This window comes from Barbus barbus (genome assembly GCF_936440315.1).
Source record: "Barbus barbus genome assembly, chromosome: 7".
NCBI lineage: Eukaryota > Metazoa > Chordata > Actinopteri > Cypriniformes > Cyprinidae > Barbus > Barbus barbus.
The window spans coordinates 35,258,104-35,276,048 of NC_136735.1; the positions used below are offsets into that span (position 1 = coordinate 35,258,104).

Here is a 17,945-nt window from a genome sequence, read left to right on the forward strand (position 1 = left end):
CTCTGCAGAGGATTTTGTAGAGGAGTTCAGGATAAAAAAAAAAAAAAAAAATAGGTATGTGCACTGAAGCACAGAGGACTCGGCCTAAAACTGGTATTTAGAGGGCATAATAAAGAATAGATGGTAGATACCAAACTCTCAGCGCCTTTCAAAGAAGAAAAACCTGCACAACCTGCAGTTGAATCTATCAAGTGTAAGTGGCAATATACAATACTCATTTCCAGCAATGTGAAAGAGTCTCTGCCTTTGTTTGTTTCCTTGCTAAAATATTCACACCACGATAATTTGCATTCTTGAAAATAAAGAAAACCATTCTTGAAAGTGAACACTGTTTTGCACTTTGCTTTAAGTTGCAACGAGCGACTTCTCACAAGTCATTGGCCACCCTTTTGCAACCATCCATTTTGTTTTAATGCTCTAAGCCTTTCCTGCCCAGGTGACTTCCTTTTCTCAAGGGAAGGCGGAAATTACTCAGGTTGATGTGAATGATTCTATCTGATGGTTAATGGAAAAATATTGGAAAGCCACTTAAACGAGGAGAAAGGGAAGATGAAAGTGTGGAGTGGATGAAAAGAAGCCTTCAGCATTCTAAGGAGCAATTGAATGTTGCACACTGCTTGCGTGCTCAAAAAAGGTTCTTTTCGAGAAACGAGTGTTTGACAGAATTATGTTTGGCTATGGCAAGCTGTCAAGTTCACAAACTGACGGGAGTGACTTTTATGGGATGTTTGGGTGAGATTTACAGCTTCGGTGGTATTAGAGATGTAATCGTATCAATCCTATTTTTGAAATGGCATACATTTTCACAACTGAACATGTTTTAAAATGTGTTTTTTGACATATTTATTCTCAAATAAGCTGTCATTAATACTGTTAGTTCACAAATCAGAAAAGTATAAGTCATAGATGGTCCTTGACTGGTTTTGCTAAAGTGTAACCCATATTTAATTCTTGATCTTATAATTCCTCTTGGTTTGAGGACATGTCAAGCAGTCTCTCCATGTTGACATTTGTCTAATTTGACTAGCTTCTATCAGGAGACAGACCAAAATACTATAGAGTTTGAGTTGACATATCTTTTAAATGTTAAACTCTTCGGCTATCCTCCTAATTTTGTACGATTGAATAGCTTAATTTTATTACTTTCATTTAACATTGTTTTTCCCTGCTGTGTGGGATGCTATCAACTCTTTTTTCACAACTTTACCCACCAGTTAAAAACCACTGAAATAAAATAGGATTCTTCTATTTTTCTCCATTTTTTTCCCTCCTTATTTCATTTATTTATTTACTTGTGCTATTCGTGCTACTTGCCATATTATTGCAATACACTCTATTAATTTTATTTTATTTTATTTACAGCTTAATTGGTACCACATTAAAGGCACACAAACATATATAAATGTTAAATTATGTACAAATATACAGAATAAATAACTCTCATCCACACTTGTACAAAATAAAGCTATGGTGCTCTTCCATACAGTAAAACATTTCAAGGCTTAACACAAGAATTTGTGTGCATATTTTCTCTATACATATACATATATAGATATATATTTTCTTTTCTTCTCTAGCCAGATAATGAAGATAAAACACCCCGCATAATTGTCATGCTGAAAGAAAATAGTTGGATATGATTAGTGTTTTCAAAAGGAACTTTAAACAACACTTTTATACAAACCAGAAGCTACACTACTTGTTTTTCCTATGGGAAAAATGGCATAGAATGTGCGGCCCAACAACGTGATTGTCATCAACCCCCTTTAAATGGTATTTTAAGTAGTGCAATTCTTTTCTTTTCTTTTCATTTTCTCCAAGGATGCCCAGCAGAGTTTTTGTCCATATCAGAAGCATTGGAGGTAATGAGCAAGTGGGTCTGTGTGACATGATTTCTGAACAAACTCTCCAGGCGTGTTGAGAATTCCAGGTGAGAGGCCAATTTCAGGCACGATAAATGAGCCCACTCATAAAGTCTGACCTCAGGGTCAAAACAATAGCCGTTTGGCAAGCTACTCGCTCTTGATGACGCCTTATTTATTAATAAATGCAATTTGCGATCCAAATACAACCATTATTTAATATTTAATGAACAAAAACTGTGTTGGGAATGTTTAATTCAAAACGTAGCAAATCAGGCAATCGTTAAACTAGCCATAAATGTTCTGTATGACAGAAACAAAAGAAAGAAAACACGATTTCTTCCATTGCTACAGATAAGCAGTGCTTGAAGATCTGTCACGTACATAATAAGAGATACACAGACAGAAATGAGAAGTGACTCTATGCTAGTCTTCCCTACCAAACATAAAGTGAATGCATTAACCACAATGCACAACAAATGTTCTGGTATCAAAGCCAATCTTGTCCAAAGGCAACTGTTTGTGACTCTTTCGGTGTGACTGGAATTTTGTTAGAATGCATAATCCATCATTTGCAATGTCCAAAAGCATGCTAACGCTAAAGGTCCACATGAAATTAGACATTGTGTCCACGTCAAATGATCGTATCGTGAGAATTGCCTCTATGCTGACATAGTTTTATTATATCTCTTGAGGCTAAATCAGAATTCAGAATGAACTGTCAAGGCACTTGGAGTGTCATTTGTCAAATCAAAGTATATAGCGTACTTATCTCAGTTGAAAGTCGTTTGATGCTCTAAGACTTCTAAATAGTCTGGTTCGGCATGTAAGTTGGCTTTGAGTTCAAAGTACTCGTTTTTAGTCTGTTCCACCATGACCTTCCGTGGCCTCGTATAAACAAGAGTCTCCATTAGTTTAAGCTCCTTGTGGTGGTTGGGGACTTGGATGTCCACCGCTGGTTGTAGCTGTGTTATGTTTTTCCTGAGATATTCGCTGAGGCTGAGCTGTTGGAGCTCCCGTTCCCTCTCCAAGATGTTCTTGTACAAGGAGCTCGCATCTCCCAAACTCACAAACTCTGCAGGGTAGTCGGTGACGGCCCTGAACTTCACGTTGGGTCCCGTAAGCAGGGAGTCGCTCTCCTTGTCGAGGATGCTATGGCAGATATGCTTAGGTTTCTCACTGTCGTACTCGTCCAACTCGTATTCTTTGTGCTGAGAGCAGTAACTAGGGTTTCTGCAGACCTGAACGATGGGGCTACGGGAAGGTTCGTCGTACATGCCGGGTCCTTGCCTTTCAGTTATGTGGTGGGTGGTCTTCTGGCCGTACATGCTGTAGTGCAGGTGGATGGGACTGCTCTCGCGAGGTTGCTCCTCGGCTTGTTTCTTCTTGGCCTGTCTTCGCCGACGGTGTAGCACAAACACAAGGATCCCTGCAGCGCAGAAAATGAAGGTCAGAAAGAGCATGAGAAGGCAGAGGATGAGCACCGATAGTGGCACTGCTTCTGTCAGAGACCGGAAGAAGCCACTGGTGCCGTCACCTGGTGCAGGCGTGGCTACGATAGCATCCTTGGTGTCTCCAGATATGGACTTATAGGTGACCAAGCCAGGACAAAGAACATCATGCTTCAGGTTTCTAACCTCAGCAGTAGACAGTTTTTGAGGAGTGTGGCATAAGATGGTACCCATCACGGTGTCCTTGCTTAGCTTTTCCACCCACTGTTTGAGGCTGACCAAATCACAAGTGCAATCCCAAGGATTGTCCTCAAGATAAATTTGCTCCAAATAATTGAGCTGGTCCAACACATTACTCACCGGTAAGTGGATAAAGACATTTTTCCTTAGGTTCAATCTCACCAAGGGCACGTTACGAAATATCTGTGCAGGGAGAGTGTTGAGTAGATTGTTGTTTAAGAACAGGAGCTTTAGATTTGTCAAAGGGTTGAACGATCCAGCCTCAATGTCTCTGATGATATTATGCTCCAAGTACAAGTATTCCAAGTTGTGAAGGCCAAGAAACATTGTTGCCGAGATTTTCTCTATCCTGTTTCCATTCAGGTACAGCTTTTTCAAATTGCTCAAACTCAGAAAGGTTTCATTTTCAATGTAGTCTATTTGGTTGTTTGCCAAATTGAGCAGTTCCAGACTGTCGTACGTCACAAAGTCATACTTGAAAAGTCCCTGTATCATATTTCCCGTCAAAAACAGCTTGGTTGGGCTTTGTTCAAGAATGCCTATATCAGATATCCTTTGAATGCCTCGGTCCTCGCAGTGCATTAAGAAACCCATGCTTTGGGGAGGACAAGAGCACATTGACACGCAAAATGTCCCTAGGCCGTTTGCAGGTGTGGGTATTTTTGTGCCATCGTTGACATTCGGTATCTGAACAACCTTGGTGGATGGGGTGACAACCATGTCTAGAGACTTTGATGGCTCTTCGAGATCCCATTTGCCATGGGAGGGGCAAAGTAAATCCCTTTTGACCCTGGCCAAAGAAATGCCCCTAAGATCTTCGGGCCTGTTGCAAACCACCTCGCCGATGGACGACTGCGCACGCATGTTCTCGATCCAGACCTTCAAATGCAAGATTTCACAATTGCACATCCAGTTGTTGTCCTCCAACAGGAGCTCCATGATACGACCAATATGCTCCAGGAAACCCACGTACGGCAGTGTCTGCAGCTTGTTCCCACGCAGATCCAAATGTGTCAGAGGCACAAAGCGGAAAATGTTGCTTGGAAGAAACTCGATGGAGTTGTCATTGAGGATCAGAACTTTAAGACGGAGAAGCTTGCTGAAGGCCCCAGGCTCCACGACCCGGATGAAGTTGGTGTCAGCCTGAAGGTATTCCAAATTTACCAAGCCGTGAAATGTGTCCTCCTTCAGCATGACCAGGAAATTGCTGTTTATGTGCAGCTTTCTTAGAGATCCCAGCGCACTGAACACACCAGGTTCAAGCTCCTGTATGCTGTTTAAACCAAGATGTAATGTGACGGCATTCTTGAAAGCATCCATATCCTCTGCAAGTAACTCCACTAAGTCATTTTTATACAGGTTTAAATGCAAAGGCATATCTGATGATACTTTCACGTCTGAGATTTTGCTTATGTTTCTGTCTTCACAGTTCATGTACAAATGTCCATCTTTCTCTTCACAGGTGCACAAAGCTTTGCAAGCTCCACCGTACAATGCCTTGGGCTCAATATCTCCAAAACTAGCACCAGCAAAGAAGGAGCAAACGAAAATGATCCTGGCCAGCATTTTTTTTCCTTCCTTGTATCTAAAAAGAGAACACAGGGGGAGAGAAGGAAAGGTAATTACTGTGCGCAGTTAGCAAACTCACAAAATAACACTGAATTATGAGAATTATTGCAAGTTCACAGTGCTGAATCTAATGAAATAAACAGGCTATCATTTGGAAAAAAAAAAAATAAATCTGTGCCTAAATACAGATATTTACCAGATTATAAAACTGTTAAAGCTATTAAAAGCATGTTCCGTATTGCATTTTATTATTGCATATAAGCAGTGAGTGGAACACTAGAACATACAGTAACCAACACTGTAATAGTCCTAAATGAATAATGTGGTTGCGCCATTGATGATGATTATAATAGTGATGATTATATCACATTACATACTTAGGGAAATAATTAAGTATCTCAAATTACTGGGATAATTACATTCTAATCAAGAAACAGACTTGTGCTTTTGTCTCATAATATGCAGATAAAGCATTTTTATTTTATTTTTTTTTCACAGTAAAGGCAAAGAATTTGTATGCATGCATAGTCTATATTCTGAATGATGCACAATTTACTTTATATTAGTCCTCAGCAGCAGACACCCTGAGATTTTTCTGAGTATAATTAGACTGGTTTTCCTGACCTTCTTACCTCAAACATCTGTATGAGTGTGCTTTAGGATGTGTCCTACAATCATCTCACAATGCAAACAATTATACCTCCGAATTAATTTAAATGAAACAGAAATGAGTTGTCCATAAATAATACATTTACATTTAGCAGACGCTTTCATCCAAAGCGACTTACATTGCATTCAAGTTACAGTTTTTACATTTTATCAGCTTTTGCTTTCCCTGGGAATCGAACCCATGACCTTGGCGTTGCTAGCGCCATGCTCTACTATTTGAGCCACAGGAAGGCTACAATACCTTTGTCTTATTTGTAGGTTTGGAGCCAAGAAATGGTTGTTTTTTTTTTTTTTTTTTTTTTTTTTTTTTTTTTTTTTTTTTTTTTTTTTTTTACTGGAACAAAATTACCGTTAATGTATCATGTTGTGTGCATTCTTGCGCCAACTCAGCACCATGGTATTTTCTTTGCATCTTTCACTCATCACTATTCAGCAGCACCAAAAAAACGCTATGAATAACGCTATAATAAAATATTAACGCTAATAAATATTTTATTTTGCGCAATCAAGAAATACAGCGTCATCAGCACTGTCCCATTTGCAAACTATTGACTCTTATTGACTCGAAGTCTGTTTTCTGGAATTAACGATTCAAGTTGGTACTTTTTAGTGAATCAAAATCATAGGAAGCAATCTAGTCCATCTGACTCTTCAGCAATGGACTTTTATGAACCCTTTTTTAGTGAATGAAACACATATGGCTTCCAGCTGTGTCATGTTGCACTGTTGATACTTAAATCAGGGACTGTTGACTGACTTGTTCATATGATAGTTTTGACAGTAGGATTTTTTTTATTATTTTTTTTTAATGAAATTAATTATTGGACTGCATGTATGCCTCCTAAAGAACAATATTGAGAATAATAAGAATAAAATGCATGTTTTGCAAATCTTATGATTTGACAACATATTTTTTTCCTCAAAAGTCCCCCAAATTTTTTTTACTGAAATTGTTCAATTCATATGATTCTACTCAGTTGTGTCAGTTTTTATTTTGGGAGATTTCAGGATTTCAGGAGAAATATCTTAGGGAGAAGATGATGATGACCATCTCACTTCTCCAACTGTATCCAGTTTTGCTCAGATGATACTAAAATTTGCAATCAAAAGTAAGAGATTTCTATGAACATTCTATGAAAATTCTTCCAAGACCAAATGATCTGATCTGCTATTCAAATTCATTTTATATCTGTGTATGTTATATGCTAAATGTCCAAGATCGTGGGGGGAAGTCGTGGCCTAATGGTTAGAGAGTTGGACTTGTGATCCAAAGGTTGCGGGTTCGAGTCTCCGGCCGGCAGGAATTGTAGGTGGGGGGAGTGAATGTCCAGCGCTCTCTCCACCCTCAATACCACGACTGAGGTGCCCTTGAGCAAGGCACTGAACCCCCAACTGCTCCCCGGGCGCTGCAGCATAAAATGGCTGCCCACTGCTCCGGCTGTATGTTCACGGTGTGTGTGTGTTCACTGCTGTGTGTGTGCACATTGGATGGGTTAAATGCAGAGCACGAATTCCGAGTATGGGTCACCATACTTGGCTGAATGTCACTTCACTCACTCACTTCAAGATGGTTTCATTTGTGTTTCTGTCTTCAAAGGAACTTTATGAGACACGTCTAGGACAAAGTTGATATTTAAATGAAAAATAAATCCCCGGAGCAACCTCTTCCTCATACAGTTCCACCGAAGGAAAATAACCAGGCACTATTCTTCGTTATAATGTCATTTAAAACGACATAACACAGTTCCATGCAAATTAACTGAGACATAAAACACCCCAGTGTCCTAGAGAATCTGCAAGGAATTAAAGGCTTCCCAGTTGTATTGACATGAAATCAAACATTGAGCGGTCCGGCATGCCACATGACACTGACAGGCTGCGTGCGCTGACAGCTGTGAGCAAACACGGTGTGTAAAGACAACAAAGATGGTTTTTGTCATCTCTCTTGAGGATGCAGGTAGAACGGCAGTGGAAAGGGGCGGAGGCATAAATAAAATTAGATTAAAAGATTACAAAAACTGTGGAGAATATGAATGCTTGCATGTCATGCTAGATGACAGGACAAAGAAGGGGGGGTCCCATTCCTATTTTTAGCAAGCAGTGTGTGGCTGACAGTGAGGAGAGAATCTGTGGTCCATTAGAAGCCAGCGAAGCCTACATATTGCGCTCTCATGCATTTAAGCAGGGCCTAATATCCATCTTAACTATCTATCTATATACACACATACATACATAGACACATAGAGCTCGACCCATTACTCCTCATGCCTCAGGTTTGTGCCCAACCTGCCTGTCTAACCCGCTTCACACATCCTTGGAGGGCAATGGGATCATCTGTCCTGATACAGCAAATTTTCCTGTCTCTTTCTCGCACGGTTACCCAAAGCGTATAGGCTATCCCATAGGAAAGACGAGTCACGAATGAGATCTTTTTGATCTCTCACTTGTTTCTCCTTCTAGACAGTGAGGAGATTAAATGCGACCTTGGACCACAAAACCAGTCTTAAGTCACTGGGGTATATTTGTAGCAATAGCCAAAAATACATGGGTCAAAATTATTGATTTTTCTTTTATCAAAAATCATTAGGACATTAAGTAAAGATCATGTTCCATGAAGATATTTTGTAAATTTCCTACTGTAAATATATCAAAACTTCATTTTTGATTAGTAATATGCATTATGAAGAATTTCATTAGAATAATGTAAAGGCAATTTTTTTTAATATTTAGATTTTTTATTTTTATTTATTTATTTTTTTTTTATTCAGATTCCAGATTTTCAGATCTCAGCCAAGTATTATCCTAACAAACCATGCATCAATGGAAAGCTTATTTATTCAGCTTTCAGATGACGTATAAATCTCAATTTTGAAAAATTGACCTTTATGACTGGTTTTGTGGTCCAGGGTCACAAATGTAGAACAAATGGAGATGTTTGCTTTAGGCTTCTTCTATACTGAGAAAAAGACTGTACAATCTCAAATCCACAAAAAGAATCTCAATAATGGCATGCTCTGATTGCTCAAGAAAACACAGTCTACAATTGAATTGCTCTTTCATGTAGCAAATAAGAACAATTGACTACAGAAGGAACATAGAGTTGTAAAATGAATGTGGATACACTATAAAAAATTAAGTTTTAAATATAACAAATTAGTCTTTTTTACAAGAAATTACCATATTTCTAGTCTTTCTACTTTAAAATTCATTTAATTAAATGTGTTAATTGCCATTTATTTATTTCTTAGCCTTTTTTATTTTACTAGCATTTGAGAGAAAATGTTTTCATTTTTTTTCAAGGTTGAATTGTCCAGATAATTTGGTCTGTTCCTGGTCTATTTATTCGTTTAATGAAAAATCATGAATTTATATTGAAATCTAAGACTTGGTCAAGCCTAAGCACAATCCTAAGATTACTATGGTTCTTTTTGAAAGTACAAACATCCAAAAAAGCAGGAAACCTCAGTCAAACATCTCCATTTGCTTTCCATTTAATCTCAGTGCTGTCTAGGAGAAACAACTGAGATATTAAAGATATCTCTTTTGGGACTTTTTCACAATGATTCTTGTCCTTTGTTTAATTCAGTTCAATTCTGAGGTTTCTGATTTCTTGTTGATTAGATCTTATATTACTCTCATCCACGATGTCTAAGAGAAACAATTGAGATATTAGATATTTTTTTCTTGTTCTTTTATGTTAATAAACAGGTGACAAACTTTGAATTTAATTTAATTTAATAAATAAATAAATGTGGTGTAGAAATGTATTTTCACTTCCGATCACTTGGATATTTTCCTATTAGTTACAAAGAAATAGCAATTAACACATTTTGACGTATAAATAATAAAATTGCATTTTCTTGTAAAATGTACTCTGTTTTATTTACAACTACAAGAAATCCTATTTCACACTGTACAAACACAGTAACTTGTTTGTTCCAACTGAAGTGACACATGCCAGAGAGAATGGAGGACATCCAAAGATGTATACTGTATCCACCCCACATCATGCAAACATATGTATGCATATATATATGCAAAGTTGCCAGTTCCTCTGAACATCAGACAATAATGCAGACTCCCAAAAGAAGAATCCATCGCAGCAGCACACTGGTGGAATGTTTGATGACATTGTTTGATGTTATATGTCCCGTGAAACATTCAAATAAATTAAAGCAATGAAAAATAACCCTCAAGCCTATTTTGTATGAGTCTAGTGAACTTGTTTGTGGCTGAGAACTTCATATACCCATAACAGAGGAAATATAGTGCGCGCTTCTTGCTTCTACTATCTTATCTTGGCATCACAATTCAGTGTCTTTTGTTTTGAGGCAATACGTTTTTTGTATGTCCCAATATGTACCATTTACCCCACAATGCTGAATTTCAATTGCTTGCAAGCCTACAGCAACACATCATCACTCTAACCAGCTTCCAAAGACAAAGAATCAACACAACTAACTACAAATTGCAAAGTAAAGGTCTTTGGGTCCTTTTTTTATATACATATTTGGTGCTCATTTGCATTTTAGTAGAATCTCATGATGCTAACCTTTTTAAAAAGGAAATTATATTATCCAGTCCCCAGAGAAGTATTGTTTGTCGACAGCGGGCATTGTCTTGCTTGAGCAGGTTGAGAGAATGGCGGCTGTCTCGGACACATTTCTAAGGGTTGGTCATTCATTATTTATCTGATATAGTAATGAAACACCACCAGAACAAGGTTGGCCAATGAAGCATGGCAATCAATGACTGTGGTCCTGTCACACAGGAGCAAATCAACTGCTTAAACCAAACACAAAGCCATTTGCATAATCTGCTTACCATATGCTATTTAAAGGACAGGTACAACCTTCATTTTCCTGGACTTTTGCGAGTATTGTCTTATCTTTCATGTCTTCTCTGAAGCTGGTGTCAAACCAATTCAGTCCTCCGACTTTGAACATGACAAACTTGACATTTTTACAAGACAATGCGGTTAGGGTTGGAACCTCATTCCAGGTAGAATAATTTAGGTCTAGTGTGCTTCCATTATACAAGCATGTTGAAAATCAGGACACTCAAGCATCAGACCATTTAATATCCACACCCAACGTAACGACACAAGGACTCATTTTGGTTTTTCATTGTTCTTAAAGGGTGAATGTATCATTTTAATCCAAACAAGTGAAACATTTTGATATTGCGGTCAAAGTTTATGTGCATAAAATTAAAATGGATATATAAACAGAAGATTCTGAGTCTTCCTTTAAAAAAATAGTGTATGCTTAAAACATAAAACATGTTAATTATTATTTATTTTACAGGAAACAAGACCAAGCATCTTATGTCATTTTGCTTCTCAAGTAAATGCATCATATGATTTAAGAATATTTTAGAAAATGAGACAAATTTACTAAGTAAGAAAATATGTTTTTGCAGTGTGACCAATGTGACAAAATCATATTCTATAAGCATAAAAATGCATCGTACACACACACATATTAAGATAAATAGTCAATGTTTAGTTGGACTAAATTGTTTTTTTTTATCAATATGTTTTGGAGTTTGGAGTGCATTTATAATTTTAGTTTCTCTCACTTCTGCCATCTTTATTTTCAAGTTTGTTGCAGGGCATTCTTGCAATGTTTCCTTAGAATTTGGGTAAACAAGTTATCTTTGAGGGCAGCATAATGTTGAAGCCTGTATTTGCAAACAGTCTTAGTTTTGTGAGCGCACCTGTGATTTGAAATGTGCTATAATTTGCACCTATGGTTAGATTTTGAATAAGTTGGTCACAGTGCAATTTTGGATGCATGCAATGTTTCCTTAGAATTTGATTTTGGGTAAAACAAGTTAGCAGCGTAATGTTGTAACCTACATTTTGTGTTTTGAGGTCACCTGTGATGCCTTTAGATTTTGGAGCCTATGGATCATCACTGGACATCACATTTATACTTTGCTATATATATATATATATATATATATATATATATATATATATATATGAATGAATTTATAGGTAGGAGCAGAAGTAGTGCAGTGTGCTTTCTTTCAAATGTGTTGCTAAACAAATGTGCTGCAATTATTTCACCGGAATTAGCAGTTAGATCTAGCGGATGAAACCAGATATGCTCACTGAAACAAACATCTGCATGTAACAGATGCACCTCTCCCTGCAAATCAACATCACAACAGGAAGTTGTTCTCACTTTTTCTGCTCTCGATTTGATTTTCCACTTCACTGCAGATTATTCTAATAGACCACGCTTCTGTGATCCCATTTTATTGGTACATGCTACAGTAAGTCAAGCATCTCTGTTGCTCATACTTTAGGTTACTGAGTTCAACAAACCCCTGACTAAAAAGTATTCAAATTTGGTGTAAAACTCATGTCATTTGTGTAATGGACATAAATTGAATCTCAAATTGTGGTAAAAAAAAAAAAATTGTGATGTGTACCATCAGTGATTGAATGATTTTGTCTGGCCAACTAAACAGGTGATACTGAAAAGCAGGCCAGAATATCATATGAGACTAAAGTAAACAAATAAACACCCTAACGATTTGTTGAGTGTTGCATAAACAAGCTCCATTCATATTTTCTCAAGAAGAAAAAAAAAAATCTCAGTCTGTCTAATATGCTGTTAGATTACATGTATTCAAGAAAAATATATAAATAATGTGTGGCTTGTTCAAAACTTTATATAATTTATTTGGTCGCTAAAGCAAATGAAGTGGAAGAATGACAGCAGTGGGTCTGACACAGAGTTGACATCTTAAAATTATATAGCACTGCAAAGATGAATCATGTGAGTGTTCGCATCGTTCAGCTCTGTGAATTCAGTTTTGCCTGAAGCTTATGAAAACGACTGCGGCTAATGAGATATTACAGAGATGTAATCATTTAATAAAATAATCATCACTTTTAACAGCTTTTCAACTGTTTTTCTTTTTATTGCATTTAAAGCTAGATTTATTCTTAGGTCAGAAGATAATTTTGCACATTGTGTGCCATTAAATGTGTGATATTATTCAGGAAGCATAGCTATTCTGGAAGCCATAAACATGTTGACTTTAACTAACTTGCTCAGCAGGATTCTCCTCAAAATGCAATAATGCTTTACAAATAAGGTTGTTAATATTAATAGATAACTAACATTAACAGTAAGCAATATTTGTATAAATTTCACAATTACAAAGAAACAAATAACACATTTAATCGAACATTATATATATATATATATATTTTTTTTTTTATTCACTGTATGACCTGATTTTAGCAAATATAACTTGTAATTTTAAAAATGCATGAAATTAACATTTACTACTTAAAGATGCTGTAGAATTATTATTCATGGTTAGTTCATCTTAACAAATATAGTAAACAAATAAAACCTAATGTAAAGTGTTGCCAAAGCTACGGCGCCCCTTGTGGCAATACTAAAAATGTGTTGCATAATGAATTGCCATTGGATGCACTTCTAAATGTGGGAAAGAGCTTGCACAGATAGAAGTGTTTGTTTTCAAAATTGTTAAGTCTGGATATCTGCAATTGCTCCTTCCTCCAGTGTTTTCCTCAATTTGGGCAAAAAAAAAAAAAAAAGGGATTTCATCGTTACCCAGACTCAAATAAATCTGAACTGTACAATGTGAATCCTCTTGAGACTCACATGTATTTACAAGGGCAACCATTATCTCAATGCAGGGAAAGAAGATCGATGATTTCATTTTCTCAGTGTCGTTTTCATCAACAGACACTGTCTTAAAAAAAGCAAAGAGCCTTTGATACAACAGATGCATTTCTTCCAAACAAAGTTAGCATAGAAAGCATTAATATTACTATTGCTCACACACGGGTTAGGGGTTTGTTTAAACTCTAAGTATTAAAATATGGCATATAACCCATCCAGCACCAGGTTACAAACATGAAGGAGTCCAGTTGGATTCTGTTACTTTTTCGAAGCAATTAGACCTATGCTTTTCACTAGGTGGTCGATTAAAAAAAAAAAAAAAAAACCCAGACTGACATTGAAGGACCTGAGCCATTGAGCCATTTCAAGAGACATGAAGGCCCTTTAAACTTGGGCCATCTAACAACCATTCAGAACACCCTAGCAACCACAAAACAGTAGAGTAAAAACCACCCTGTACTCCTTAGTGATGTCCTTACAATGAGTCTCTGAAACATTTGAACAGATGAGCAGCACTAAAAATCTAGTTCTCATTACAACAAAATTACTAGGTACAGTTTTAACAAAGTATAATTTTAATGGTGAAGGCTTTGCACTTTTTTCCCCCTCCATTTCTGTCACCTGACAGCGTTTGCGTTCCTCGCCACTGTCATCTTTGGCTTAATTAGTTGTTTAAAAGACACTTAATATTCAGTAATACTATAAATTTGACTGCACTGATACTACAGATGGGAACAAAACTTGAACTGAATTGAGCTGAATAATGACACTATGTCTTCTGTAGATCTGATTTATAGTTTAATTGAATTTATTTCAGAATTGACTAATTTTGCTGCACTGACATTATTATTGAACTGAACTGACTCTGCTACTGTAAATAACAGCATCATTGCTTTCTGTAGAGCTGCAGGCATCTAAATTGAACTTGTTTCATAATTGATGAACTTTACAGAGTTATTGAACTGAAATGAATCAACGCTGAATAATGATGTTATTGCCTTTTAGAGCTGCTTTGTAGCTGAATCAAATTTGTTTCATAATTGAAGAAGTGTTCAGCATTGACACTATTACTGAACTAAATTGAATTAAACTGGTTTGAGCTGAATAATAACTCTCTTGTCTTCTCTAGAGCTGCTTAACAGTTAATAATCATAACTGAGGAACTTTATAAAATTATTTGACTTCACTGATATGACTCAAGCTGAATAATGACACTACTGTCGTCTATAGAGCAGCAGCTGAGTTAAACTTGTTTTGTAACTGATTAACTTTGCACTGTGTTGATTCAGTTCAGTGTTATTATTCAGCTTAATTCGGTACAGTGTTAATTCAGTTCAGGTTAATGAAATAAATCAACTGAATCAACACTGCACTGAACTGACCTGGCAATATTGTCTTCTGCAATGATGCTTCATATGGAAATGCATTTTGCACAGTCAACACTTATTGAACTGTACTGAATCAATATTGACTGACTTGACCTGAATAATGACACTATTGCCATCTTCAGTGCTGTGTATAACTGAGTAAACTTGTTTTGTAATTGATAAACTTCAGTTCAATTGATTCAGTTCAGTGTATTCAGCTCAATTCAGTTTAGTACTGATTCAGTTCAGTTCAGCTGAATAAACAATGATCTGAATTGAGCTGAATAATGACTCTATTGTCTTCTGTAGAGATGCTGTATAGCAAAATCTGTCTCATATTTTATGAAGTTTGCACTAGTGATCGTTATTTTCCTGCTTATTACTGTGAAGCTGCTTTGAAACACTCTGTATGGTATAAAGCACAATATAAATAAAGGCAACTTGAGTAAATGCACACATAGAGCAGTTTGAATAAAATCTAGCTAGGTATCAAGAGCCAATGCAGGCTTCCTGGCTTGTTTTGACACACCAGTGTTGTTTGTGTCCATGTTGAGCATGTAAGCACACAGCTCTGAATAAAGGGAAGTAACCTCTAACAGATTGTTGCAGGTTGCATCCGCAGCATGCCACTGGGGGACCTTAACATCCAGCACAGGGGAATGAGGGATGGAGCGATGAAGAGAAAGAGTGTATACTGGGCTTGGGGCAAAGGGATGAGCGAATCAGTGATGCTCCATTTTACCCTGCACAAATCAGTGGGCTAGTGCAGATGGCCCCTTCATTGTGTCTGTGGCACTATAGAGGAAATTATGTGCTCGCCCCAGGGAGACGCCACAACACCCACATATAAGAACAGAGGCGTAAGAAAAGGCCCACAGTCCCATGAAGCTAATAAACTTGCTCACTCGATATGAAGTGTCATAGTGGGTTTAGCCTTCACCATTAATAAAAGTACAGTTTCACCCTCATGTTTGGTTGATTTTACTAGGGCACATGTAAAATCTCTCATTTTGTAAATACTTTTGCCTTTATACTGACAATATTGATGATTTAATCATCTCTTATATTGCAGATGTAACTGTTGTCCACACTCTTAAAAATAAAGGTTCCTTATTGAAATGAATAATCTTTAACATCCATAGAACATTTCTATTGCACAAAAGGCTATTTATAATGGAAAAAAAGGATCATCAGATTATTGAAATATTCTTCACACTAAGACAAAAAAAAGGTTATTTTTAGAACTATTTTTGTTTTTTTTCTAATGCATAAGAAACACATTATTTTTAACAGTTAAATATCACAAATTAGTTTCAGTTTGGGGTTATTTGACACATGCAAAACATACTGTGCAATTAAAAGTGCAATAAAACATCCAAATTGGCAGGTGTGTCAGAAAAGAACGTTACCATATGAAAAAGCAATGCATTTGTTCATTTTAAATATCTGTGGTCTCCTAGACCTCAAAAAGAAATACAAATAAGTATATGTCATCAAGTTGAAATTGTATTTATAATCAGTTATTTTAAGGGAAAATGCATTCTGTACCAGCCTGATACTTATATTTAAGCACATTTAAGTTACATTTATTGGATTTGCATTGAATGTTCCCTGGGAATCAAACCCATGACCTTGATGTCGCTAGCGTCACGCTCTGCCAGTTAAGCTACTAAATACGATACCAAAATGTTAAATATGTTTAATACAAAAATAAAGTTCAGACACACTGATTCTTCACATTAATCCTGTCTGTCTGTGTATTTGTATGATGTGTTGCATGTACTAAAAGAAAACAAAAGTTTGGATGTGCACTAAACAATTGTTATCTTAGTCATAAATCAATTTCGACTGTTTGAAACCTCTCTAAACATCACAGTAGATTTAATGTGGACTGCACATCTATCTCTTGTGCAGAGGGTGCTGCAAACTGTCTCTCCAGACATTAAATTAAGACTTCTTTGTGTGTGTGTAGGTATGTCTGGCTGAGCACTTGTGAGTGTGTGTCTATGCCTTTGTGTAAATGTGACTTTGAAGGCGAGCATCTGTGCTGCAGACGGCTGCATCACAATGAAGTCACCTGAGTTTCATTTACAGGGATTGAATTTGCAGGGAATGAATAAGTAAAATAAACCTTATTATGTGTCCTTGAGATCACATGAGTCAGTGTTACATTAGCACTGTCTATTGTACTTTTGCAATGCGTTAGGATTAAATAAATATATACAAACGGTAACAGGAGGTGCATTAGAAACTAACTGCTCGGAGAAACAAGTGATGTGCATTGTGCGGTCTAGGCATCTTGCCAACCCGTTTGTCCTAAAACAAATGTTTAGTGATACAAAATCCATCGCATCTGCTGTAATAATAGCTAGCATTCACCCTAAACACTTTCGGTCTACACGGGCACTAAAATAATCACACTGCTTTGACTTCGGATGTGTCATTAGAAACCACTCTTACCCAAAATTACGCAGCGCAGGAGTCTTTGTAGCTCCACTTGGCCAAGTTATCTGTGCTTTGTGGATTAAACAAAACCACCCAGTTTCGCAGCACAAACCGGTCGCCTGGACTTCTCAAAAGGCTTCCTTGGCACGGAAGAGCCCACCGCGCAAAAAGACGCATGGAACAAGTCCAGATCCAACTTGCCCTCAGCTCTCCATCGCGCAGTGGGTTGTTTTATGACTCATTTACTTGTCCAGTCGCGATGTTCAGATATTGCTCGGGCTCCACGATTAAGTGTTCAGCTAGTCCAGTGGTCGAGGATAAAAGTCCGCAATTAACATTCAGCTGTCAGCGTCGCTTCGGAGAGCGCCTGACCCTCGCGGTTTCTTACTGAAGGTATGGAGGAGGCACAGATTCTCCAGCCTCTCGATCTGAGCAGTGAATGAGCTTGTGCTAGAGCTTCACTAGAGCTCCTCCCTCTCCTCCGTACAGTCAAATGGGCTATCGTGACTCCATATGGAGTGGAGAGAAAGAGAGAGAGACGAGACATGAACGCATCCTTGCGCAGGACTTCTGCAGGAGAGTAAGGTTTGAGTAAACTCAGCCATTAGATATGTTTGGCTACCTTCTGAAAAACCGAAGGAAGTTGTCACACTCTGTAGTGAATGTGTC

General features: G+C 37.2%; 1 protein-coding gene across 1 annotated transcript; it reads right to left on the reverse strand.

Annotated features, from left to right (window-relative positions):
• Positions 1-1,358: 1,358 nt before the first annotated feature.
• On the reverse strand, positions 1,359-17,723 carry LOC306872446 (SLIT and NTRK-like protein 6). The gene is made up of 2 exons (XM_079421006.1): positions 17,292-17,723; positions 1,359-5,138 (listed from the first exon to the last, which is right to left on the reverse strand). Exon 2 carries the CDS (start codon positions 5,117-5,119, stop codon positions 2,636-2,638), a length of 2,484 nt encoding a protein of 827 aa, XP_079277132.1. The 5' UTR covers positions 5,120-5,138; positions 17,292-17,723; the 3' UTR covers positions 1,359-2,635.
• Positions 17,724-17,945: the final 222 nt, after the last annotated feature.